Source organism: Colletotrichum siamense, assembly GCF_013390195.1.
Source record: "Colletotrichum siamense strain Cg363 chromosome Unknown KSG_Cg363_contig04, whole genome shotgun sequence".
In the NCBI taxonomy this organism is placed as follows: Eukaryota; Fungi; Ascomycota; class Sordariomycetes; order Glomerellales; family Glomerellaceae; genus Colletotrichum; species Colletotrichum siamense.
Window position 1 is genome coordinate 3,061,295 of NW_023501017.1, and position 24,838 is coordinate 3,086,132.

General features: G+C 51.7%; 5 protein-coding genes across 5 annotated transcripts; 3 read left to right on the forward strand and 2 right to left on the reverse strand.

Annotated features, from left to right (window-relative positions):
• Nucleotides 1-1,444: 1,444 nt before the first annotated feature.
• CGCS363_v006733 (uncharacterized protein) lies at nucleotides 1,445-2,329 on the reverse strand (the record flags this gene model as incomplete). Its single annotated transcript, XM_036638582.1, has 2 exons — nucleotides 1,445-2,002; nucleotides 2,228-2,329. The coding sequence occupies 2 exons, from the start codon at nucleotides 2,327-2,329 to the stop codon at nucleotides 1,445-1,447; spliced, it is 660 nt and encodes a 219-aa protein (XP_036496024.1).
• Nucleotides 2,330-5,483: 3,154 nt separating this feature from the next.
• gng-1 (Guanine nucleotide-binding protein subunit gamma) lies at nucleotides 5,484-6,158 on the reverse strand (the record flags this gene model as incomplete). The annotated part of the gene is made up of 2 exons (XM_036638583.1): nucleotides 5,484-5,604; nucleotides 5,698-6,158. The coding sequence occupies 2 exons, from the start codon at nucleotides 6,156-6,158 to the stop codon at nucleotides 5,484-5,486; spliced, it is 582 nt and encodes a 193-aa protein (XP_036496021.1).
• A 2,867-nt stretch (nucleotides 6,159-9,025) lies between these two features.
• Nucleotides 9,026-12,512, forward strand: TIF32 (Eukaryotic translation initiation factor 3 subunit A; the record flags this gene model as incomplete). Its single annotated transcript, XM_036638584.1, has 3 exons — nucleotides 9,026-9,028; nucleotides 9,179-9,442; nucleotides 9,513-12,512. The coding sequence occupies 3 exons, from the start codon at nucleotides 9,026-9,028 to the stop codon at nucleotides 12,510-12,512; spliced, it is 3,267 nt and encodes a 1,088-aa protein (XP_036496022.1).
• A 6,807-nt stretch (nucleotides 12,513-19,319) lies between these two features.
• CGCS363_v006736 (putative fungistatic metabolite) lies at nucleotides 19,320-21,338 on the forward strand (the record flags this gene model as incomplete). Its single annotated transcript, XM_036638585.1, has 1 exon — nucleotides 19,320-21,338. The coding sequence occupies one exon, from the start codon at nucleotides 19,320-19,322 to the stop codon at nucleotides 21,336-21,338; it is 2,019 nt and encodes a 672-aa protein (XP_036496019.1).
• Nucleotides 21,339-23,238: 1,900 nt separating this feature from the next.
• On the forward strand, nucleotides 23,239-24,267 carry CGCS363_v006737 (uncharacterized protein; the record flags this gene model as incomplete). The annotated part of the gene is made up of 1 exon (XM_036638586.1): nucleotides 23,239-24,267. The coding sequence occupies one exon, from the start codon at nucleotides 23,239-23,241 to the stop codon at nucleotides 24,265-24,267; it is 1,029 nt and encodes a 342-aa protein (XP_036496020.1).
• Between the last annotated feature and the right edge of the window lie 571 nt (nucleotides 24,268-24,838).

Sequence of the window (24,838 nt, forward strand, 5' to 3'; positions counted from 1 at the left end):
TCTAGGTTCGGCCGTCGTTAATTGCCTCCACGCCCATCTCGACCGAACGATCTCTTCGCCCATCGATGCGGGTCTCGCCCCCGCACACCGTCCTCCCACTTTCTTGGACCCTCTCAGGGTCTACCTCCGTCAACTCTTCAACCTGTCCGAGTCTTCCCGAGTCCACCCACCCGACTACAACCCGCGCAACTGTTCACGATTACGGCTGTCTGGTAGCTGAAGATAAAACACACAAAAACAACTGGAATTTGCAATGGTTTCCATACCGGTTCGCGTGTCTCCGTGCGGCCCCCCCTATGGACATGAACCATACAGGGTCTCGTGAACAAGTGATTTGCACGCGACGCTGCATGGGAGAGCTCGAAATCGACGCCTCGTCACCGCCTCGATTTCGTTTTGGCTTCGTCATCCATTTTCACCTCATGTTGGACGGCCAATTTGCCAAACAAATGCATGCCAGTTGGCAAGGGCTGCCATCACGGGACCGATGTGACATTGAAACTCCACCTGTGTTCTCGCGGCTCCAGACAGTCGTACCCGGTCTCAGACTGGAGATCGTTGCAGCGCACTCACTCCTGAAGCCATGTCTCAATCCAGAACACTGTGGCACGTTGTAGGACTTTTCACCTCGTGAACCAGGGGCCAAGCTTGTGGAGTCGGCATTCTCTGTCGTGGACGAGGCAAGACGTGGAAGCGTCGCCCCGGCTGGGCAACAGAGTTGGGGGCTGGGTTTTCTCTCTTTTGCTTGTATTTTTCTTCTCTTCCTTCTTTTTCTTTCGATTTTCACTGTTCTTCGGAGAGGTCTCTAGTCTGCTAGCGGGGATGGTACCGAGACCTCATTCAGGGGATCGCCGCTTGGCACGATCTTGGGAATGAGGGGTCTGGCGTCCTGGCCCGGGTTAGCAGTCTGCTCTGTACACACACACAAACACGCGAGGCATACGCTTGGACTGGTCGACCCGGCGTGGTCACGACTTCGTGGACAACGGATAAGGATGCTGCGGCGGCTTTATGACTGCAATGAGAAAAACAAAAGTCTTATACTATTCGAACTTTTTGATTCTTGGTGAAGTTGCTTGTTCCTCGTAATGGTGTTTGGGTATAGGATATCAAGTTGCTCTTCGGCAAGCTAGCTAGGTGTATCCGGCATGGATCCTCATGGTCCAATTAAACAACGAGAGCCGCCAAAGACGTTCCCGTCGACGATCATAGCCTGGTCCATCCTTCCTAGCGCGGGAGTCCACATTCCTGAGGCTCTCTCTCCATGCAACGACGGATCAACAACCACCAGCCAACAGGGGAAGAGGAATGCGCAAACGTCGTCCACCTATTGGTGACCTCACAGGCGGATGGTCCCGTCAGGTACGCGGCGGGAAGCTGACGTGTCTAGCCCCCTCCCCGTGGACACCGCACGCTACCCAGGCCTATCGGTCCAGGCAGGGCCTCAGGCACAGTCCTCGCAGGCTTCCTTCGCATCGTCCTGTTTCTTCTGGAGCTGTAGCTTGCCCGGGGGCGAGACCTCTGCCTTGGCCTGCTGTCCCTTGTTCGCGCCCGCGGCGGCGATGGCGGCCTTCGCCGCGTCGTCAAACGGGCTCTTGTCGCTCGTGTCCGCGGTCTTGTTCGCGTTTGCGGGGTGCTTCTTGAGGTGGGGAATCACGTCCGCGGCGGAGGGCAGGCTGCTACTACTCCCGCTCTCTTGGTCTTTGCCCATCGTTGCAGAAGAAGGCTCCGCGGCGGCGGCGGCGGCAGGAGCTTTGCTATGCTTCCGGTCGACGTGTCCGAGGTCCCTATCCGGCTCGATGACGTCGCGCAGGCGGCGCTTCAGCTCCTTGGTCTCGGGGAATCCGCCCTCCGTCTTGCGGTCCCAGAGGATCGTGGAGGACGTCGTCGCGGCGCCCGGGGGTTGGTGGGTTAGGGTTACGGTGAAGGTGCCGCCTGTTGAGGGTTGGAGGGCCACTTCGCCGAGCGAGGTTGAGAATGTTGAGAGGAGCTCTTGGGCGAACTGGCGGGGGAGGGGTGGTGAGGTTAGTATGATTGTTCAGACGTACGGGATGACGTTTGATGTTGAGGCTGTGAGACGGGGGGCGGCCAAGAGGGGATGAGGTCATTGGCTTAGGAAATGTCGGGTTGGTAAGGTAGGACGGGCGGCGGTTGCTTGTATTGGAGGCCCAGGGTCAGGGCAAGCGAGGGAGGTGTAGCGTGAGAAAGGCAGGTCGGGAGGACGTACATATGCCGCGCGAAGCATCCACTTACACTGGGTGCAGAACTGGATGGCTACGCGAGGGAGGGGGTATGGAGTTGCCGTTGTTGATGAGTTGACTTCAGCCATGTTGGTAGAGGCTGGTGCAGAGGGGAAATGAGTAGAAGTGGCGCAGATTCGAAGGTCTTGCTTGTCGTTTGCTAGTTCTCAGTTTTGGATACCTCAGTGACGGCAGTTTGCGACTATGGTGATGCGGGGGAATCAACTCGAAGCAGAAGGGTCCAGAATGCAACTTGGTTCAATAGAGGAACACACGTCTTAGGCAGTGAGTGAACGTCCAGCAGGGGCTTGAGTTATGGGAAACCCGTAGATCGTCACCGTTCGGATGCTCGGTTCGCGCCTAGGCCAAATCAAGGTGTACAAGCAAGATGAGAAAAAAACAGACTAAGGAACAGTCGGTTCATCCTGCGTCATCGGGCGGCGTAGTCAACACGACGCGGGAAGCGGGGTGGGGGGAACCCAGTCGTGCCAGTGCTCCCAGCTCCTGACTAGGACGCCACAATTTGGATGGGAGCTGTGGCCAGCAGCTCATCTGGAGGGATTGGATTGTGGCTTGCGTCCGGGCCTGGCAGCTGGCTGACAAAGAGGGAAAAGTGGCCGACGCCGGCGGATGCGGAGACCCGGCGGAGGGTAAAATTGGGAAACACCTCAGGGAGCCAACCCCGTCAAGTGCATAATGTGCTTGGTGCTGCGACTGGCAAACACCTGGCCACCATCTGCATACCTGGCAGGAAACGGGCAAAAAAACGGCGCTTTTGGGGGGGAGTGGAGGGGGGTAAAAGCGGTGGTGGTGGTGCTTGGCTTGGGTGTTTGCCCACAATGGAAACCTTGTCCACCTGACAAAGCGACCGGGGTGACGGGAGTGCCATTGCAGAAGGGGGAGAGGGGGCCCCCCGGGAAAGAGGAGAACAATTGTGAAGCTTGTGGCAGGAGGTGGCTCCGTCGCTCCGACGCCTTGCAGGAAAACCCGGCAGCAATTCAGGTACCGGTGGAGTCTTGCTGCAACGCAAGGTCGCGCTGCCATTGGGAACGACCTGGGACTGGATGGACAGCGCTCGCTGAGTCGTCGTCGTCGGGGGGTGCGGTTGCGGGTGCGGGTGCGGGTGCGATGAATGGTGGTCCTCCAGCGCCGAGCGCCGCAAGCACCACTAGGTACTACTGGGCAAGCAGCAAGCACACCAGCCGCGATGGAGAGAGCACGCAGCTCGGCGGGCCAAGAAGTAAGAGGAAAAGCAAATGCGCCGTACGCAGTAAAGTGCCGTTCTCTCTTCCCTAGCGTGGGTGGAGGAGACGGTCTGCGAATGGGTTCGAATAAACGGGTCTTGGTCTCTCTTCTTGGTCTGGCTGAGGGACAACGACAAAGCGCCTCCCGTCATCAACCCTTTCCCGCTGAGGCCCAGAAGGCATGATGTCGCAAAAAGGGAAAGGAAGTATGAAAGATGAAATAATGGGAAGGCTGTAAAGTAATTGAATGAGATATTGATGATTGACAGGAGGGAATTAGGTCGGCATCCAATAGTGGCAAAGGCCGTAGATTCCCCCGGCCGAGCAGGGCAAGATGAGTTGAACCAGGCCTGCTCCGATGTGACCCCTAGGGAAATGAAATGGACCTCTTACCGTCTCCATCCCAGCAGGTCAGCACCAACCCAGCGCGTTGCTTCACTCCTCCGGCTCCTCCCCCCGTCCGGCGTCCCCCCTTCTGCCCTGCTGAGGCTCCAATCGCTCCTTCTCCTGCTGCTGGCCTGGCCTCCCTCCTGCCGTTGCCCGTCCACAAGTCGCAGGTCCTGGCGAAATAAACAGCAAAAAGGGACGCTGCATATGTCTCAGATGACCCTCTGACCTGGGTTTGGTGGTTTGAAGAAAGATCTTGCACAAGAATAGAGAACACACACACTTCCAGCCACAGCAGTACGGTGGAAAGTCTGTGTGTACCGAGGTGCTTCCCCCACCGTTAGATTTGCTTCTTCAGCGCCGCGCCGGATGGATGGCCTGATGTCTCTCGCCGTCCTTCCCATTCCCAGGCCATCGGGACCACCATCACCAACACCACCACCCCTGGACACAGAAGACGACACAGAGCCAACAACACCTGTGTTGGTGCTGTGCCGTCCTCGATCAAATCTTGGTTTTGAGACTCCTCGGTCCCCCGAGAGGCCTGCGCTGATGATGGAAATCGGAAGGGACTCTGGTCACGAAAGTGGTTCAATCCAGGGCCGACCGCCCTCACCCTCACCGACCCCGGTCCGCCAATGTAGCCATTGGTTGGCCGAAATGACCTGATATGGAACCACAGCAGATGCGGGTGATTTCGTGGCTCCACGGCGCGCAACGCACATTGCACTGTCTGTTTTGGTGGTTTGCCCTTTTGCGAGGCTGTGGAACCCTATTCCGCCCAAGAGGCTGAAGCTTGCACCTGTCGTGTCAGCGTAGATGCATCGTAGACGCGAAACATTTCGACACAATTGGTATCAAGTGACACAGCAAGTTTCATGGAGACAAGGCATTGATTGATTGAAGCTATTCACACACTCGGTGCGGGATATAGTGGGAAAAGGGGGAGCAGACAGATCCGAAGAAGGAAAAAAGAGTACAGGACATCAAGAGAATTATTACATGCTGAAGAGCTGTCCGCCAATAAAAGCCTTGCCTCCCAGACAACCACCGCCTTCCTCCCCGATGATAATAGAAAAAAGAACAGCATAGAAGCATTATCGTAGCGGGGGCCATTGCCTCTCTTCTCTCATCTCGAGTCGCCTCCCCGTCTCCCTCGCACCCTCACTCGCCGTTCCCAGATATTACTGACCCGTAATTGTTGTCGTCGTCGTCCGTTGCCTTTTGACTTTTTTTCTGGAATCCGTCCAAGAACAAGATATCCATTTTTCCCTCTTGGCTGGCAAACGTCCGGGAACCCTTTGTCGTCTTTTCCCAATCCTGGGGAACCTTTTGTGTTTTTCGTTTCCTCATCGACTCCGCGCTAGTCTAGGACTTTTGATGGATTCCGATGATTCCATGACCGCGATTAAAAACAAACAACATCGTCTTTTCGGTGCGTCGGGATGGGTTGCTCGCTGTTTCCGGGAGGTTTGTGCTGCATTGCCCGATGGCCTTCGGGGGTCTGGTATTCCACGCGTAAAATAAAAATGACAATCCAATCGGAGCATCTCGATTGATCCGATTAAAAACGACGTCGCTACCCATGACTTCCGTTGCTTTTGTGGTTTTTTTACATCACGATACAGCATCCGCCGCTTTGTTGTGGTGCGTAGGGATCCTCGCCACGGGGGACAGCGCCCCAGACCGAAGGAACCATGTAGTCTCTCGTGCTGTTGCAGTAGGCAATGATGCTGTTTGATGAATTAGTGATGAATTCGCGATGGTCGCGATGGCGTGGTCATCCAGAGCCATCGACGATCAATTGGTTGAATAAAAAGACCTACCTCTTAGAAGCATTGCTAACCGGGATACGTTCCCTCTCGAGATCCTCGCGCAAGCGGTTGTTGAGTTCCGTCAATCGGCGCAGCTTGAGATCGGCCATCGACTGCTTGTTCTTCTTGATCTGCGACGGGTCGCCAACATCGCGGGAGGTGTAGGCAGGCATCGTAGTGGCGGATCGGGGGGCTGGAGACTTGGACGACGAAGGAACGGAAGACGACTCGGCGACAGCGACGGGAGCGGCGCTTGCACTGGCACTGGGAGTCGCTTTGGAAGATGAAGCGACAGCGGCAGCGGGTTGTCGTCGCGATTTGATGTCGTCGGTACGGGGTTTGTCGTCCTGGTCCTGCCGCTGGCGAGATGTCGATGACTCGGCTGTGGCGGCGACGGCAGCAGTTGGTGAGGTAGAGGTGCTGGCGGCTGCGGTGGTGGTGTTGTGAGAAGAACGTTCCTGGTGAGCGAGCATATCGTGTCAGTTTGATTAGAGTTTCCCTCCTTAGACTCCGCTTTGGCGGTGTTTGCCGCGTTTTCCCACCACCCCGTGGAACGAGCGTCTTCGTTCGGGGCGGGAGAAGGGGGGAATAAATGGACAAAGACGGGGGCGAAAACTCACAGGTGTGATGCCGCGGGGGCAGATGGGAGAGGAGGAGGACGGGAAGGAGGGATTGAGAGAGAATGATCAAGGCCGGTTTCGATCGAAGCGAATCGACAAAGGAAAGAGCGTCGGGGGGTGGATTGGATTTGGGGGGGATTACGGGTGTCGAGGTTTTGGGTACGAAGGTAGGATGGTTGCTCGGATAGAGAGGATTTGGATTTGGGAAAGCAAAAAAAAGGCAGCAAAAGGCAAAGGAGAGGACGGACGGACGTACGTGTGGACGGGACGGGGGAGGGAAAGGGAAAGGGAAGGTGTCTGTCTTCTGGCAGTTGCTCTCTGTCTGGTGCTTTGCTTGCTTGGTAAAAGGGTCAAGGCAAGGTGCCAGGTACTGCTTTACTAAGGTGAGGTGGGAAGCGACACTGACTTGACTGGGTAGGTACCGACAGAAAAAATAATGGGCAGGGGGAGAAAGCGGAATTGGGATTGCACCTGCGTCTCTCAGTCGTGCTTGGTACTAGGGACGCTGGGTTTGGATTGGATTGCGGAGCCGTGGGAAGGTTCCCCTAACGTGAAAGGAAAGGTCCTGGACTCCAAGGTTACCTTACGCTCGGGCCACCAGGTGCACCATTGAAGCAAGCAGCGCGCTCCGTACCGCACCGCGCGCGCGAGAGGAGAGGAGCGAGGCGGATGCGAGACCGATTGCAGCTGGTGGCGGCTGGCAAAGCGGTGCCCACCCTACCTACGAAGTAACTGAGGTGAGGTGCGGCAGTGTGCGCTGCAATTGTGCAGATGCCCCGAGATGAGGTGCAGGTGCAGTGGCTCGCACCTCAGACGACCCAGACCAGGGTGGACGGGGCACATTGGTCATGTCCCTTTCTCGAGCCGGCGGGGGTGTTCGCTTGACTGGACCGGGGTCTGGTCTCTCTTCTCTCAAATTGTCCCTCGCCCAGCACGAGACGGGTGCCGCACGGACTCGTCCGGTGTTGGCCCAACTCTGGCGGGATTGGCTGGAAGTTGGCCGGAGCGGGCAATCTCCAAAATTGGGTTTCCGCCTAGCAGGCCACCACCCCGTTTAACAGCCCGAGTATCGCGTACAAGCATCGCACGACGCGACACCTCTTCCAACTTGAAGCACTTCTTGTTGGTTCTTCAATGACGGCGCGGGCGACCGCGGACAAACTACAACGCCAGAACGGCATTCATCACATCATCATCTGTGGCGAACTCTCCCTACTCACTTTGCAATGGATACAGACTCTGCACTACTGCTACCAAGACCCGGCAGCCAGATCTGACTTTGACCCTGCACTGCCGACTTTACTGAATTGATATCCATCTTGCGGATTTCTGCCTCCGGCTCGCCTCGCTGCCGAACCCAACACATGCCGTTGCTATCTGCGGGGGGTTCGCCCCGTACACGTACAGGCCTCGGGGTATCAATCGATGTCAGCCGTGATTCTCATCAAGACGTCCGATCGAACTCACCCACGCTGCTTTCGGCCTCGCTGCTAACCTTTCACCGCGCCAAAGACAAAGAACGGGGGAGTGCCGACGGCCCAGCTGAGTGGTGAATGGCGCAATGCCCAGATGCTCTATATCGGGAATAAGCATATCAGATATGCCGTTCCCTTCTATCGGCCCTTTGGTCCGACTTGTACTCGTTCGGATACAACCACCATCAAATACCCCATCCAGCCAGCCTTGGCTTGGCCGTCCGGGGAAACAAAATTGCACCTTCCCCTTGATCGTTCCAGCACTGCGATAATGCTGCTGCACAAGCCCCCCTGACAGGAGGTATGATCGAATACGAACCCACCAACGACCGGCGCTCTACCGAGATCATCGATGTGTGAAGTCAACGATTAAACTCGGAGGTCACGTCAGGCAACGGTGTGGGGGGGCGGGAATAAGCCGCGCCTTGTGATGGTGTTGGATGATTAACTTCATCGAACTGTTGGATCACACACTGGCAAGGCTGGCAAATCGGGCTGCGATCGCAGTGACACAGACACCTACCTCGTTGCTTGTCAGATGGGAAGTGGGCGAGAGAGTTTTGCCCAGAAGTGCTACCTTTGCGCATGATTCACTAGAAATGGACTTTTCTCAAACTTCACTTCGGCGACCTCAAAGACCCCGTCACTGGACCCACGATCTAACCTCCATCGATGTTGCATCATCCATTTGCTCAGTGATTATGGGATGGCGGAAGGTTTTTCTCAGGTAGGGTGCCAGTCTATTGATGAGGAGACCGCCTAATTTTCCCGTGTCTTCGCGGCTGCATTTTCCGTGCAGTTAATTACTTTGATCAAGAGCGACAGTAGTAGAGACAACAACGGTAATAATAGCGGTCGCTCTAGCAATGGAAAATTAGGAGGTCTCTTGGTGAGGTCCCCCGCCTTCTTTCTTCAATGTGCAACGGAGGACCGCAGACAGCCTTGAGGCCAGGACAAGACACCTAAAGTGAAGGCAGGTCGGCAGGCTGGAACGGCAGCTGACATAATCTTCAATATCACGTGATCGTCCGTTTCGCAGCCGTGCACGGACGCAGAGCCCCTCAGAAACTCGCATAGCGGCCACACAGGAAATTTGAAAATTCTCGTGTGAATCGACTCTTTCGCAACGCCATCGCAGCGACAGCCAAGTCGATATCTCGCTCGCACCCACACGGCTTGCGTTGCAACTCTCTAAATAGACATCTCCTCGAGAATATCTGTTACCCGCAGAGGAGGTTGCCCATCATGGTGAGTCCCGCCTATCCATGTGTTCCAGCCCACCCGCAGCCTAAAATTTCCCGCCCATTTTGACGCTACCCCTCTCTTAATTCCATCACAAGCCGGCTTCTTGCTGTGCGATCGACTATTTGGGGCAACAATACTGATGATTCTCTATAGCCTCCTCCGCCTCACCAAAAGCCCGAGAATGTCCTGAAGCGGGCTCACGAGCTCATCGGCGTCAAGCAGGCACCGGCCGCCCTGACCCTCCTCCACGAGCACATCACCTCCAAGAGAAGCCGAAATGTCCCCATCGCGTCGCTGGAGCCCGTGATGCTCCTGTTGGTCGAGCTCTCCGTCGAGCAGAAGAAGGGAAAGCTGGCCAAGGATGCCCTGTACCAGTACAAGAACATCAGCCAGAACACCAACGTCGCAACGATCGAGGTACGCCGCCACGTCGTCGGAGATAACTTGTGTGCCGGAGGAAACGATTGCTAACAAAGGGCATACACAGCTGGTTCTCAAGAAGTTCATCGAGCTCGCCGCCGAGAAGGTCACCGCCGCCCAGCAAAAGGCCGACGAGGTTCAGTCCACCATCGACGCTACCACTTCCACCGCCAACGTCGACGATTTGGAGGCCAGCGAAACCCCGGAGTCCATCCTCCTCGCCACCGTCTCCGGCGAGCAGTCCCGCGACCGTACCGACCGTGCCATCGTCACCCCGTGGCTCAAGTTCCTCTGGGAGGCTTACCGTACCGTCCTCGACATCCTCCGCAACAATGCCCGCCTCGAGGTCCTCTACCAGAGCACGGCCATGCAGGCCTTCGACTTCTGCTTGAAGTACACTCGTAAGACCGAGTTCCGCAGACTTTGCGAGCTACTCCGCAACCACGTCCAGACCGCCGCCAAGTACTCCACGCAGATGCACGCCATCAACTTGAGCGACCCCGACACCCTGCAGCGTCACCTGGAGACCCGTTTCCAGCAGCTGAACGTTGCCGTCGAGCTCGAGCTCTGGCAGGAGGCTTTCCGCTCCGTTGAGGATATCCACACCCTCCTCAACCTCAGCAAGCGCCCTCCCAAGCACATCATGATGGCCAACTACTACGAGAAGCTTACCCGTATCTTCCTCGTCGGCGAGAACTACCTCTTCCACGCTGCCGCCTGGTCCCGTTACTACACCCTCCTGCGCCAGTCCGCTGCCCTGGTCTCCACTGGTCAGAGCAAGAAGGCCGACAGCCCGTCTGCCACCGATGCCGACCTCGAGAAGGCCGCCTCCTTCGTGTTGTTGTCCGCCTTGGCCATCCCCGTCATCAGCACCACCCGCTCTCGCGGTGCCATGGTTGACTTTGACGAGTCGAGGAAGAACAAGAACGCCCGCCTTACCCACCTTCTGGGTATGTCTCAGGCCCCTACCCGTGCCGGCCTTTTCCGCGATGCCCACGCCAAGGGCCTGCTGAAGCGTGCTCGTCCCGAGATCCGCGACCTCTACAACATCCTCGAGGTCGACTTCCACCCTCTGTCCATTTGCCAGAAGATCTCTCCCATTCTCACCAAGATCGGCGCCGACGCTGAGATGGAGAAGTACATCCTGCCTCTCCAGCAGGTCATCCTGACCAGACTCTTCCAGCAGCTCTCGCAAGTGTACGAGACCGTCGATCTCAGCTTCGTTGAGCGCCTCGCCGAGTTCCCCGAGCCCTTCCAGGTTACCCGCGGCACCATTGAGAAGTTCATCATGAACGGCAACAAGAAGGGTGACCTGGCTATCCGTATGGACCACGCCACCGGCGTTCTCAGCTTCGACAACGACGTCTTCTCTTCTGCCAAGGCTGCTCACGCCGGCTCTTCCGCCGGTTCCGCCGAGGCCGACGGTAGCTCCGTCCAGCGCCTGCAGAGCACTCCTTCGGAGATTGTTCGTTCTCAACTCACCCGTCTCGTCAAGTCCCTTCACACTACCTGCTTCTACGTCGACCCCACCTACAACCAGTCTCTTGTCGCCGCCAGGGAAGCTGCTCTCGTCCGGGCTAAGGCCGGAGCTGAGCAGGAGCACCACGCCATTCTTGCGAGAAAGGAGGTCATCCAGAAGCGCAAGGAGGAGGCCTCCGAGGTTCAGGCCCGTAAGGAGAGAGAGAACGCTCGCCAGAAGCGCCTTCGTGACCAACTGCTCCAGGAGGCAGAGGACAAGCGCCTCGCCGCCGAGCAGAAGGAGCGTGAGGAGAAGCGTATGAAGGCCGAGCGTGACCGTGTCCGCAAGGAGGAGCTCAAGAAGCAGATTGCCGACCTCAAGATCGGTCCCAAGGTTATTGACCTGGACCTTGAGAACCTGGACAACCTCGACTCCAGCGCCATCCACGCCATCAAGCTGGAGCAGCTCAAGCGCGAGAAGAACGATGTCAACGAGAAGCTCCGCATCGTCTGGAAGCGTATCGACCACTTGGAGCGTGCATTCCGTAAGGAGGAGTCTAAGAAGTTGGGCGAGGACTACCAGAAGCAGATCGAGAAGGACCGCGCGACCTACGAGGCCGTCAAGAAGCAAACCCTCAAGGAGTCCGAGGAGAAGCACAAGGAGAGCGTCGAGCTGAAGCACCGCCTCAGCCGCCTGGTGCCCGAGTACACTTCATTCCGCAACAACCTTCACGACCGCCGCAAGGACGAGTTCGAGAAGCGTCGCAGGGATGCCGAGAGAGAGCTCGAGAAGCAGATCGCCGCCCGCAAGAAGGAGTACCGCGAGCGCAAGCTCCGCGAGAAGCGCGAGCGCGAGGAGAAGGAGAGGGCCCTCCGCGAGGCCGAGGAGCGTGCCGCCCGCGAGAAGGAGGAGCAGGAGAGACGCGCCGAGGCCAAGCGCGCCGAGATGCAGCGCCTCAAGGAGCAGCGCGAGCAGGAGCGCCAGGAGGGTCTCGAGAAGGCCGCGCTCCAGGCGAGACGCGAGGAGGAGGCCCTGGCCCGTCGCAAGGCCGAGAGAGAATCCCAGCGCGCTGCACCCCCGTCCCGTGTTCCCGAGCGCGGCCCCGCCGAACCTTCCTCCGAGGGTCGTCGCCCGCTCAACCTCCTCGGAGCCGGCAAGTGGCGCGAGCGCGAGGCGAACAAGTCTTCTGCCCCGGCGGATTCCGCACCCCCGGCTCGCGGACCTCCCGTGGAGCGCTCCGAGCGCCCCGAACGCTCCGACCGTTATGAGCGCCCTGAACGCTCTGAGCGCCCCGAGCGTGCTGAGCGTGCCGACTCCGGCGACCGCCCCAGCGCTGGCCCGCCGCGCCTCAACCTCGCCGGCAACAAGCCCAGCTGGCGTGAGCGTGAGGCCGCCAAGGCCGCTGGCGGCGGTGGCGACAGCAGCAGCACCGCGCCGCCTCCGTCCCGCACCGCCTCCGGTGGTGCGCCCCTCAACCGCGCCGGCTCTGGACGCGGTGAGAACGGTCGTCCTGAGCGCACCGGCTCACCCGCGCAGCCGGTCGAGCCGCTCAAGCCATCGGGCGGCGCTGGCAAGTGGGTGCCCCGTCACCTTCGCGACAAGCAGTAAGCTTGGTGCTCATCATGAAAGGGGGCGACGAGGAGGAAGAGAGCAAGTGGTGGGATCTGCAGTCTGCATCGGCGTTCTAGGTTAGGCAGGAAGTTGTTTTAAAAAAGGATGTACTCTAGAGCCCCCGAGGATGATCCCCCCTCCTCACCGATCGAGGGGAGCTAGAATGGAAGTAACAGATAGCCTTTAATCGTTGGTCAGGATGGAGTGAAATGTGACGATGATGAAATGATTTTTGGCATGGTTCAAATTTTCAAAATGGCTGGATTAGACTTTGGGGCATCTTGCGTATAATCCATGATTCATTCTTTCAACAAAATCTTTTGGCCCAGAAGTTGGACAATTCATCAGTGACGGACTATGTCCGACATGTTTGACTCTGCGACAAACAGCCAAAGAAGTTTTCCCAGTCATGTTTCTACACTAGTTGGATGTCATAGTCTGGGCAGCCTTGGCGACTTTTGTTCGGGAAGATGAATCGGTGTTGCAAGCTGCAAAAGGCTCTTGGCAACTTCAGGACGGCGACGGTGGAGGCCCAGACCAGGCTCATTGGAGACAAAACGACCGACCGTATTCTTCATGGTCTCCGGTAAGCCTTGTCAGGGGTAAGTAAGTAAATGCGAGATACGCGGACCTCCCGCGCCGCATCAGCGGGAATCGGGGATTATCGATCCAAGAGGCTTTGGACTCGTGCCGTCCACCTGGATACGAGGCTTGGAAGGATCGCCGTCCGCAGATGTGGCGAAGATCGTGGAGTTTGAGGTTCTTCATGGCCCCCTTTCGTTGTGAGCCGTAGCCTCAGAGGTAGGGGAAGTAAGCCGCCGTTAAGCCTAAGCAAAGCCACGATGCGGGATACGTTGCCGTGCGCCAAGAAGCGCGCTGCAGAACTGCTCTTTCCTCCCATCACGTGTGAGGCGTCGGCGAGGCTCGAAGCTGTTGCCCGTCTTGTTGGGTCTCACTTTGGCTTGGGCCGTTCGGTGCGCCGTGGGCCTCAATGACGGACGGTCGGGCTTGATGAACTCCCCTAGCTTTCCTCCCCCTCTCTTGGTGAGAGGAAAGGGGTTGCTAGTGGTATTTTCAGGTGTGCATTGTCCAGTTGCATTGGCATCGGGCTGGCACCGTCGACGGGTGATGGAGGCGCAGCAACTCCCCTCCCGAACTTTGTAGTGAGAGGTGAGGTCGGGCCCAACGAGCTGAGAATGGCGCACGGGAATGGTTCGGATGGAATGCTTGTATCCGAGATGGGATCTTCGCTGATGGGATGGCAGCATGCAAGCCAGACATCATCTACATGATGCAGCTGCAGCTGCCGAAGATGCACTGACAATTCTCTCAGCCAGGAGGATTGTGTCTGCCGACAACGCTTTGAAGCAGTGACGCGTCTTTGGATGGGTGGTTATTAATCTCTCCCTTTGGAATTCGAGTTTCTAGACTCAGTAGACCATTGTTGCGGGTTATTGCAGTCATTTGTAGAAGGGATCTGCGACGATGTAATGTAGTCAACTTAGTGTGTGAATAATCAGGCGGCGACAATATGACCTAGATTGGTCCAAGTTAAAAAACAACGTTTAGTGAGTTGTTGATTCATGCCATCGACCCCAGAGAGGGGACGTCAGGGCTGGATGGCTCGAGGCGAATGTTGAACCAAGTCAAGCTTAAGGGTAAGCTTGATAACGAAAGATGTCTCGGGCTCAGGTGCCGGTCTCGTATCCCCCAGCTTGTGGAATAATGCAGCCCCCATTCTCTCGCAGGCGATACGGCCGTGCAAGGAGGGTCCAACAATGCTCACCTGCAGTTGGGAGGTCTGTGTCTGGGAATATGGCGGGTGTCGCGAGGCGTGACAGCCCTATCAAAGGGAGTGTAAACAAATTGACGAGGTGCTCGATCCTTGAACGCGGGAGCGCCCTTGCTTTGGGCCAGGGATCATCGAAGATCTACAGCTTCGGCCAGGTTCCGCCCCGCACAGGAAGATGGAGAGTTGTTTGTCGAAATCATGACCCCGATTAACGCAAAGAAAAAACGCTCTAGCTATGGGGTGTATTCTAGGCTCTCTCTGGGTATACGATTTAGAAGTATATCTTAGCGAGTATATATAAGTAGAGATCTTACTAGGGGATAGTTTACTTTACTATTAAGCTTAATTAAGTAGTAATCCTAATTTAGGGGTTAGCTTATATATCTATTTATTATATACTTTACTTATTTATTTTTAAACTTATTTTCCTTCTTATATAATAATAATAATATATATATATAGCTAAAGTGATAATATTTAGAGTTATTATTATTACTAATACCTCTAGTTATTAATTTTTAGCTTTAATATTATATTAATAGCTTTAGAGAGTTTTACTAATTATTAAAATATATAAACCTCTTCTTATTAACCTTTTTAAATATAATATTTATACTTAAAGTATATCTATAAGGATCTTAGTTTATTTATAAACTTTAAGATAAGTAAGTAAAGTAATAGCCTTAGAAATCTATCTTTATAGTTAGTAAACTTCTTAGGTTTTATAGAACTTATAGCTACTTTCTTATTATATATCTACTTAATATTATTAGTAGAGGTTATTAATTATATTATTAAGTAATTATTATTATAGTATATAGTAGTAAAGTAGGTATTAATAGTATTAAAAGAGGTAATTATAGCTAATTATAATATTTAAGTTATTAAGGTTAGTAGTATTAAAGTTATTACTAAATATAGTATTAATTAAGTTAGTATTTTTATTAATTAACTCTTATACTTTATATATTTTACTAATAATCTTTTTTTATATAAATTTAGGGAAGTAGTATAGACTTAATAGAATAATAGCTTTAAGTAGGATCTTTTTAGTAGTATAGTAATAGTAGTTAGCTTAATTATAGTACTAGCTATTAATATAGTTATAATATTTAATAATCTTATAAAGTAAAAAATAAGCTATTAAAGCTTTATAGTTATACTTAAGGGAAGAGTGTTATAACTTAAAGGTATTAATTAAAATAGTTTATAAGAGGAGTAGTAAATAGTTATAAATATAGTTAGTTTATTATATATAAGTTAGTAGCTAGTTTTTATATATATATACTTTTTTTAACTTAAAAGTAATAATAACTACTTTTTTAATAGCTTTAATATATTTATACTTTATATAATAAAATTTTAGGGTAGAAAATAGCAGTTTATAAACTTTATAGCATTTTAAGCTAGCTAGTTAGTAGTTAAGGGTTCTCTTATAGTAAATATAGTAGAGGAGGTATATAACTTTAGTTTTATTAGCTTTAAAGCTAGGGAACGCTTTATAGATAGTATATTACTTAATAGTAAAGTTATTAATTAAAAAGTAGTATAAGTATTACTTATAGCTATATTATTAATATTATATTTTAAGCTAGTAAAGATAAATAGTAATAATATCTCTATTAGCTTTAATAGTAATAAAATAAGCTATAAGTAGCTAAGTACTTATTAAATTATATATTATTACTATATAGAGGAACTAATTAAGCTAGTTAGTCTTATAAGTAGTATCTATTATAGTAAAAAAACCTTATTAGGTTAGTAGATTAATAGAAATCTATTTAGCCTAAATAAAGCTATTAGAATTAATATTATTATTTTGATATTATTTAATATTAATATATTTAAATAAGTACTCTTATAATTATAATAAAAAAACTTAACTTTATTAACTTATAACTTCTTATAGTAGTTATACTTAATAACCTTAGGATTAAAGTTTTCTTAGAACTACTTATTACTAATATTATAGATACTTTATTAGGTTAGCTACTTACTTTTTATAGTAATTAGAGCTTTTTTAATAACTTTAAAATACTTATTATAGCTTTATAGTATATAATAGACTTTAGAAAGCTTATAGCTAGAAGAAACTTATATAATAGTGAACTATTTAAAAGTAAGAGGGATTTTAGTATAATTTAGTTAGTTAAGATTATAATTAATATAAGAGCTATAAGTAGTAGTAATCTTAATAATAAGGTAAGTAGAGAGGGATATATTAATATAATACTAAGTAATCTTAGTTTAAAAAGAGTAGCTAATTACTTACTATATCCTTTATATATATTAACTGCTATTTTAACTTTAGTGCTCTTTTTTTTTAATAAGAAGGTAGTAATAATAGTAGTAAGTAAAGTGTTTTTTAAAGCTATTAATATATTTATAAAAAGGTATAAAAAAGTTACTTATATAGGGCTATTAGGTATTAAATATATTACTACTAATAGTATAAGTAGGGTTAAAATTAAAAAAAGAGGTATATATAGCTTTAATCTCTTTAAGTATTATAAGAGGGCTAGCTTAAGTTATTTTAGTTTTAATAGTAAGTTTTAGGAGTAATAGAAGTTAATAGTAAAGTAGGGTAAAAATAGTTTAAATAGAGATATATAGTTAATCTTAGTAATAAGGGTATTTATATTAAAATCTACTTAGTTATTATAATATTAATTAAGGTTAAAATTAATATATAAGCTTAGAATAGGAAATAAGTATACTTTATTAATATTATTAGTATTAGTAGTAAACTAAGTAAAAAGAGTATTAAAAGTAGCTTATTCTTTATAATTTATTATAATAGTGAGGTTAATAATAGTAATAGTAATAGTAATAGTAAAGTAAGTAAGTAAAAGAGAGGGTTATAGAAAGTAAGTTAATAAGAGAGGTATAAGGAGGGTAAATAAGTAGGAATAATCTAAAAGAAACTACTTAGCTTAAAAAGATATAATATTATAGATTAAAATATTACTTATATAAGTATACTATTTTAGGAAATATTAAATATTTAGAAAAAGTTAGGTTTTTATATATAAAAAATAATGAGATTGTGTTAACTATAAATTAATAATTAAAAAGTAGGCTAGTAGTAGTGAGGGTAGAGGGGGGTAGAGGGTAGTGTGGAAGTTAGAAGTTAGTAGTGGCCAGAGCGTTTTTTCTTCGCGTTAATTGGGGTTGAAATCATCCGCACCGACAAAACACAGAACTAAATTGTTGGGAGAAGAGAACGAAGCGGCAGAACAGAGCGTGAAATCTGAGCGGGCAGATGCTAGAGTCAGAGCACGATTTGGGGACCTCGTCTGAAGCGTTGTGGTTTGCCTTATCAGCTCAAGCACCGCAGACGTTGCAGCCCCGTCGATAGTCGCCCAAGCGTGCTGCATCGCGGAGGATTATACGAGAGACAGAGTATGCAGATACCCTGCTTCTCGAAGCGTTGGGCTGGCCTCGGTGGCTGACAGGGCTCAAGGCCTGGGGTAGAAGTCAATAATGCAACCCAAGCTGCATTGTGCATAGCTGCTATGTTCAGACCCAAGCCATTTTCTGACAGGTTTACCATGCAAGGGCGCACGAGCAATGCAGAGGAGCTTCGAGATAGGTATCGCGGCCCGAGTCATATCAGCTTCGGCCAAGGTCTTTTGTGGCGTGGACAAGAAAACCGGTCGAGCGGTAAGCCTCTGGGCATTGAGACGATTGTTCTCCAAGCCCACGCTGACAAAAAGGATATTCTTGGCCTGGCGTTTCCCCTGAATCAAAACGAAACGAAAGTCCAAAGATGATGTCCTGCGTGGGTGGCTAAAGTGAAGTAGGACGAATTGGCTTGGGGGAGATTGGACCTGACGGCATCATGGACGGCAAAGGTCCCCACAAGAGCCTAGCAGCTTTGGAAACCTTGGTGATGGGTGAGTGGAAGGTACGGATGCAATTGAGCTGAGATTAGCAGTTGCTGTGATTCCAGATTGGAAAGAAAAAAAAGAGTCTAATGCAGGTACGGGGGGGCTCTGTCCCCGGACCCCCTGCTGTTGGAGAGGCGAGTGGAGGGAGAGGGAGAGGTGGAGGGATGGCACCGACGGGATAAGCTGAGCCTAACGCCGGGAGGGCCAATGAGACGGGCCAATCTATCCCAAGCGGGGCATTTCTTCTTTCCCAAAGGGGCAACACCCTGGTCGTTTGTTTTGTTTCCTCGTCTTCCTCGCACCTTGGCACCCAAACCCTTCCCTGTGTATGTCCTTTACACCCCGTCATCCGCCGACTACCGCCGACCAGAAGTGGCCTGGATTCAGCATTCACTTGTACCTCCAAGCCTGTTCTGGCCTAGGTGCCTTGCTCGGACTCAAGGACCATGCCCTTTTGCGCCGGTCCGCCCCAAGATGGCGGATACTCCAACTTGACTGCATCTCGGCCCTGCCTCTTGGCCAGAAAGAGTATGGGAGTCTCCATTCGACTCTGCAAAGCTCAACGCCAGTGCAGGTGAAGGCGCGCCGTTCAGCGGTCTCTAATTGCTGTTGTCCTGGCTTGTTGTTGGAACATCGATATGGCCCTGGCTAGGTGGCGTCCAGCTCCCGCTTAACCTGACTGACTCTAGCCCGCCTATTCTTGACATCAGACCCATGATATGGCTGTCTCTTGCCGATTCTTCCGTGAAGACAGCACAGCGTCTGAGCCAACAGTCAGTCATCGTACCGTCCCCAGAATAAGCGTATCTTTTACTCTATCCTTGGAAATCACGCTAATGCTCTAGCTGCAGCCTCGTCCCCGTCTGACCTGACACCACTCTATCGGCCGCTACCTGCGTCTCCCGTTCCCCTGACTGCTTCCCACCCTGGAGGCCGCCATCATGATCTTTCTGATATGATCGAATTTCACTATATATGGAGGGCGTTGATGCCTCTCATCCCGGTCTCTTTCCCTCCTCATCACACACAGCCCTCTCGGCATACAACCACATTCGTTTCTTCTGCTTTTCGCAAAAGACCTGTTCATTCTTTAGTTAATTCACCGCCTTACACTCGCTCGAAATGGCTCCTCTCCTCAGAGCCGTGGCTGCCTTTGCCGCTGCCACCACTCTCGTTTCCCAGGTCACTGCGACTACTGTTGAGTTGCCTCCATGCCTCAGCGCCTTCCAGCCCTTCGTCTACTCTGGCTGCTACGCCGAGAAGGGAACTCAGGGCGAGAACGCTCTTGACTTCCGCTCCTCCATCGACCAGTCGACTACCACCACTGAGTCCTGCGCTGCCGAGTGCAAGGGCAACGGTTACCGCTACTCCGGTCTGACCTACTACGGCGTCTGCTACTGCAGTGCCACTGTCAACAGCGCAAAGCTCGATGACAAGGTCTGCAACTATCCTTGCAATGGAGCCAAGAACGAGACTTGCGGCGGCCCGTCTGCCTTCTCTGTCTGGGCTGACCCCACGTTCCCCAACGTCGACGACACGGTCATCAACTCTTTCCAGTCTATCGGCTGCTACACCGACGACACCAGCCACGGACGCACTGTTGCTGAGCGCCAGGACCAGCTTTCTACCGGCAGCATGACCCCGTCCGCCTGTATCGCCGCTTGCGCTGCCGATGGCTACCCCTTCGCTGGTGTTGAGTTCGGTCAGGAGTGCTACTGCGGTGTCGTCATTGGCAACTACTCTGTGCCTACCACCAGCGACAAGTGCGCCACGCCTTGCACGGGTGACAGCACCAAGAACTGCGGTGGCTCTGCAAATGTTGAGATCTATGCCTCTCAAAAGCTCCTTTCTCTGGAGCCTTGCGGCTACGTCCCTCCCGCCAACTCGCCGTCCTCTTCGCTCCCGGTCACGCCCCCTGTCTCTTCCGCCCCGGCCTCTTCGGTCCCTGACACCTCCGTCCCTGCCACTTCGGCCCCTGCCAGCTCCGTTCCTGATACCTCAGTCCCGGCTACTTCGGCCCCTGCTACTTCAGTTCCCGATACCTCAGTTCCTGCTACTTCGGTCCCGGCTACCTCGGTGCCTGCCACTTCGGTGCCTGCCACTTCCGTTCCTGCCACTTCGGTCCCTGTTGTATCGACCACTTCCCAGGCCCCCCCTCCTCCTCCTCCCGCCACGACCTCGACCTCGATTTGCACGACCTCGACCACCAAGCCCGTCGTCCCTCCCGTCTCTACTTCCAAGGTCGTGTCTTCCCAGGCTCCTCCTCCTCCCTCTACCACTCCTAAGCCTACTCCTAGCACCACTGCTCCGGCTATGTGCACCACCACTGTGACCACCCCCGCCACCTGCGAGTACGGCTGCGGTAGCTGGTGCAACAAGAACCTCCCCGACTTTGACGACCAGGACAGCTGCAACAAGGCCTCCAACCGCTGCCTCCTCCAGGTCAACGCCTGCTACAAGGGTGCCGGCTTTCCCAACTCTGCCGCCTGTGTCGACTTCAAGGCTTGGTGCAAGGACGTCTCCAGCTACTGCTCCAGCAGCTGCTCCGGCAAGAAGGGATCTTGCGGCAAGAAGGACTGCTTCCAGAAGAAGCAGCCCAAGGGATGGAAGCCTGGTTCTACCTCTGTTTCCACCTTCCCCTGCCCCTCCAAGCCTACCTCCACTTCTACCCCGGTCACTGTTGTCCCTCCTCCTCCCACTGGTATCTGCAAGCAGCCCTCCAGCTGGCTCTTCAAGTATGGCCCTGGCAACCCTGTTGGTGGCATCGAGATCCCCATCGTCACTTGCAACGACGTCGAGGTCGAGTTCAAGGCTGGCAACCAGTTCAAGCTCTACATTGAGGCCGACACCAAGCTCTGCAAGGGTTACGGCAAGGGCAGCGTCCCCAACGCTTGCGCCGAGGCTTGCCAGGAGCAGTACACCGAGTGCCAGAGCGTCTACGCCCAGGGTTGCAAGGCCTACAACAACCGCCGCAGCGGTGGTGGCTACTCCTCTGCTCCCGATATCGCCAAGCGCTTCTTCTTCGCCGACACTTTCACTGTCGCTCTCAACAAGTGCAAGATCCAGTATCAGGACTGCTTGGCCGAGAACAAGAACGTCCTTGTCTCCAACAAGTGCGGCGTCTTCGCCGGCGGCTACTAAGCTGCACCTCAACTCTCATTTGAGCAGCATCGTGGCGATGCATAAAAGGATGAACGGAGTTTGGATTTAATGAATTGCATGGCCTCATTCTTACACTCCTTAGACGACTTTAGGGTAAATAATTATATCTAATGGCTAGTATCTTAATGGAAAAATAATATTGGATTTATTACATCTTTCTTCTCACATTCCTCGTGCTTTGATGGTGATGTGCGGTTTACATGAAGCAAGGGACTTGGTTGCCACTTTTTCGAGTACCGAAAGGTCATGAATATCGAAAGTCCAGGGCAGAAACAGAGTCTCAAAGTGGTGTGAAACCAGCAGATGTACCAAACAACTTTGCAGAATCGAGCTGCAAGGGAGCCACGAGGCTCGGGGTATTTACCATGTTTGCGCAACAAAAAGCATGGATCCAAGATCTCAAGATGCCGCTCACTTTTCCACCTGCAGGAGCATGCAGATCGTCAATAAGTTTTGTTTCTTTCAGTTTTCGGATTCTGTCCCAGAGAAGGCTGGGTCTTCTGTGAGCTCCTCCCTGCGTAAGTATTATGGGAGAACAAACGATGTCCGCATGTAAAAGAAAATCGACGAGGGTGTGGGTTGATTACATTCTTGCATCCTGCACTCATAGGTTAATGGTAATGCCAGAAGCTCTGAAGGAGATTCGGTGTTGATGTCCGGTAAACTTAAGGACTTTGCCGGCGATGCGTGTTGTTGTTCCAACTTACTGAGAAAATCCCAAAATCATGAGTTTGACATAACAAAAATATCGCAGAACGCATCCTAGACAGCGCACCAAACTTACGGTAGTCCAGATAATTAGTTATCAGCGCGTGATGGTGCTGCACATCTTATTGCATCCAAGTTCCCCGCTTGGCGATGGACACATGTACACCGGATGAACTATGCTTTCCCCAAAAACGCATCCAACCAAGAATTGCATCGACAAAAAAACAGTTCAATCGGCATCTGCGCGACCGCATGATATGTCCGAAAAAGACAAAAAGAGAACTGCTCATGCCAACACTGTGGATCGAACACAGGATCCCCGCATTACAAGTGCGATGCCTTACCACTTGGCCATGCTGGCGAATCAGTCGGAGCTGGTGATGCGACGCTGCGGAGCGAGTAAGCAGCCCTTGTAGGCAGCCCGGGCTCAGGAGCTTGGGCTGGCTCCAGTGTGGGGTTCGCGTGGTGACCGGGGGTGGCCCAGGTTCAGGCGCTAGGGTGTTCCCTGATGACTAAGGTGCTCTTTCCGTTTTGGGAGGTTCGTGGGTGGTGGGGTTCGTGACTTACAAGCGGCATGTCGTTTGGATGTTGGTTTCTGAAGCGGTGTAATGGCTATATCGTCGAGATTTAGATGTTGTTTATGTAAAATAGCACTTGTGTCCTAATTTCTGTCTATCAATGAGGACTTGCGTGACAAGCCTTGGATCGGTGGTTGTGGACTAAACTCTGCAGTACAAGACACGCAACTTCCTTGCAAAATCAAAACTAGTTGGCTTTAGAAACCAAGTGGAAGATCGCGGCTTCCCGTTGTTTCTTTCAATATATTACAAGGTCGCCTCAGGGAAGTCGCTATGGTGCTATCGGCTGCAACTTCAAAATCGGGTTTCTGAAAGAGCCAATCGCGATTTCTATTTCTTCCCTAGGTGGAATCGAAACTTCCTAAATATTTCTGCTCTCCTCATACTGCTTCTGTTATCTCCAGCAAAGCGATATTGTTAATCGGTGAGTATGTTTATCAAAGACATTTCAAATTTGACTGACCCATAACATATTAGAGTCATTCATCTCAACACATAGATGAGATTAGAAAAGGCGCCAATACAGATAGACACGGCGGCTGGAGGAAGATACGACAGCCATGATAGTGTTCAAGCAACCTCAGTCGCCTGCCATGCGATCACCTGCCACCAGCACTCCTGAAAATTCTTATGCAGAATTTGAGTTGTGTCGCGAGTTTTGGGAGCGGCTTCTGATACTGAATTATGAGCTCGAGCCTGAAGTATGGCGACCAAAGAGGAGCGGGGACGACCTCGACAGCGAAGAGCGGGACATTGAGCGTTATCTTGCCAAAGTTCTGGGAGAGAACGACGGTGACTACTGCCGATCTGAGATGCTTGTTGATGCTGCAAGAATCTCCTGGCTGGGATCTTTGCGCGACGAAGGCGAATCTCAACGATTTGAAGAAGTCATATCGCCTGACATGGTGGCCAAGGCGAACGCCATCCTCAATAACCATGAGTCTTGGGAAGACGTCCAAGGTCTTCTGGAACACGCGGAGGCTGAAGACACCCGGGGTTCGTCACCTTTTTCGGAGGAGGAGCCAACCGAGGTCCTCCGTCTTCTTCAACGGTTCTCAGCCTGGGCCTCACCTAATCTTCGCTTCGATCGATACGTATTGAAGCGTGAGCGTAACAAGGAGCCTTTTTACACCATTCGAGGCTACCTCCGAGACGTCCTAGTACTTCTCTCGATGAAACGTCTATGGGAGGATAATCTGCGTCTGGAATGGCAGCCTGACATTCACCCTGCGGCCATCCACCGGGCCGTGGCATTCGCCGGCAAGATTGGGCAGCGGGCGACAATGGAGCTTTTTGACGCCTTCTTGGAGAGAATGGAGTGTACTTCACTGGATCCCGACAATCACTTCTTCCCCCAAAGTCCTACCGAAAGGCAGAATATGACACGGCGCTTCCTTTCTGGTCTATCCAAGTGCAAGCCAATGCAAAACTCGGACATTCTTTACCCGGTAGCAACCCATTCGACCAGTCACCACACGAAGGGAGTCAGGTTCATACTTCCCGACGAGGATTCCAGAAAAGAGGCCAAGCTTTCGCCCTTGCGCGAGTTGGCCAAGCAATACAAGTTGTCGCTGCACACTTTTATCCGGCTGTCGATGTTCGTCTACTCGGATACGAACTAGCGGGCTCAAAGACCGCAGTTTTCCGCAAGATGGAAAAGGATGGGAATGACTCCTAACCAGAGATCTGAAGCTTAAGAGAGGACTTGCGACAACATAATATTTCTCGGACGGGATGGCAGGAAAAGAGGGCTTATATGAGCCAAACAACGAAAAAGAGGCGTTTTGGGGTTAAAGCCGTGGGCTCATCATGGTAGCCATTGGATGGTTCTGCGGTCATTTAGTAACTTGATTTGGGAGTCCGGCAAACAGATAACGGATCTTAGCAAGCAGAATTGTGTTTGCAGCCATCAAGAACAATATTACGCCATATGTAATGGGATCGCGTCTACTGCCTCAGCTTGCATTGCTTCGGACATGTCCACAAGTCATGCTGGTATTAGTAGCAAATGTAGGTATCCAGCGCCATTGGGAAGCACTGAGTTGGTGGCACTTGATTCACGCGACAACTTCTTTCTACAAATCACGCGAGAGCAAGCAGCCTGCTGTACAACTCAATCGCATCATCTCACAAAAGATTTCCAAAGCCAGGGTTCAGCAGCAAACCAACGAGTAGGATATCACCCCGGGAAGA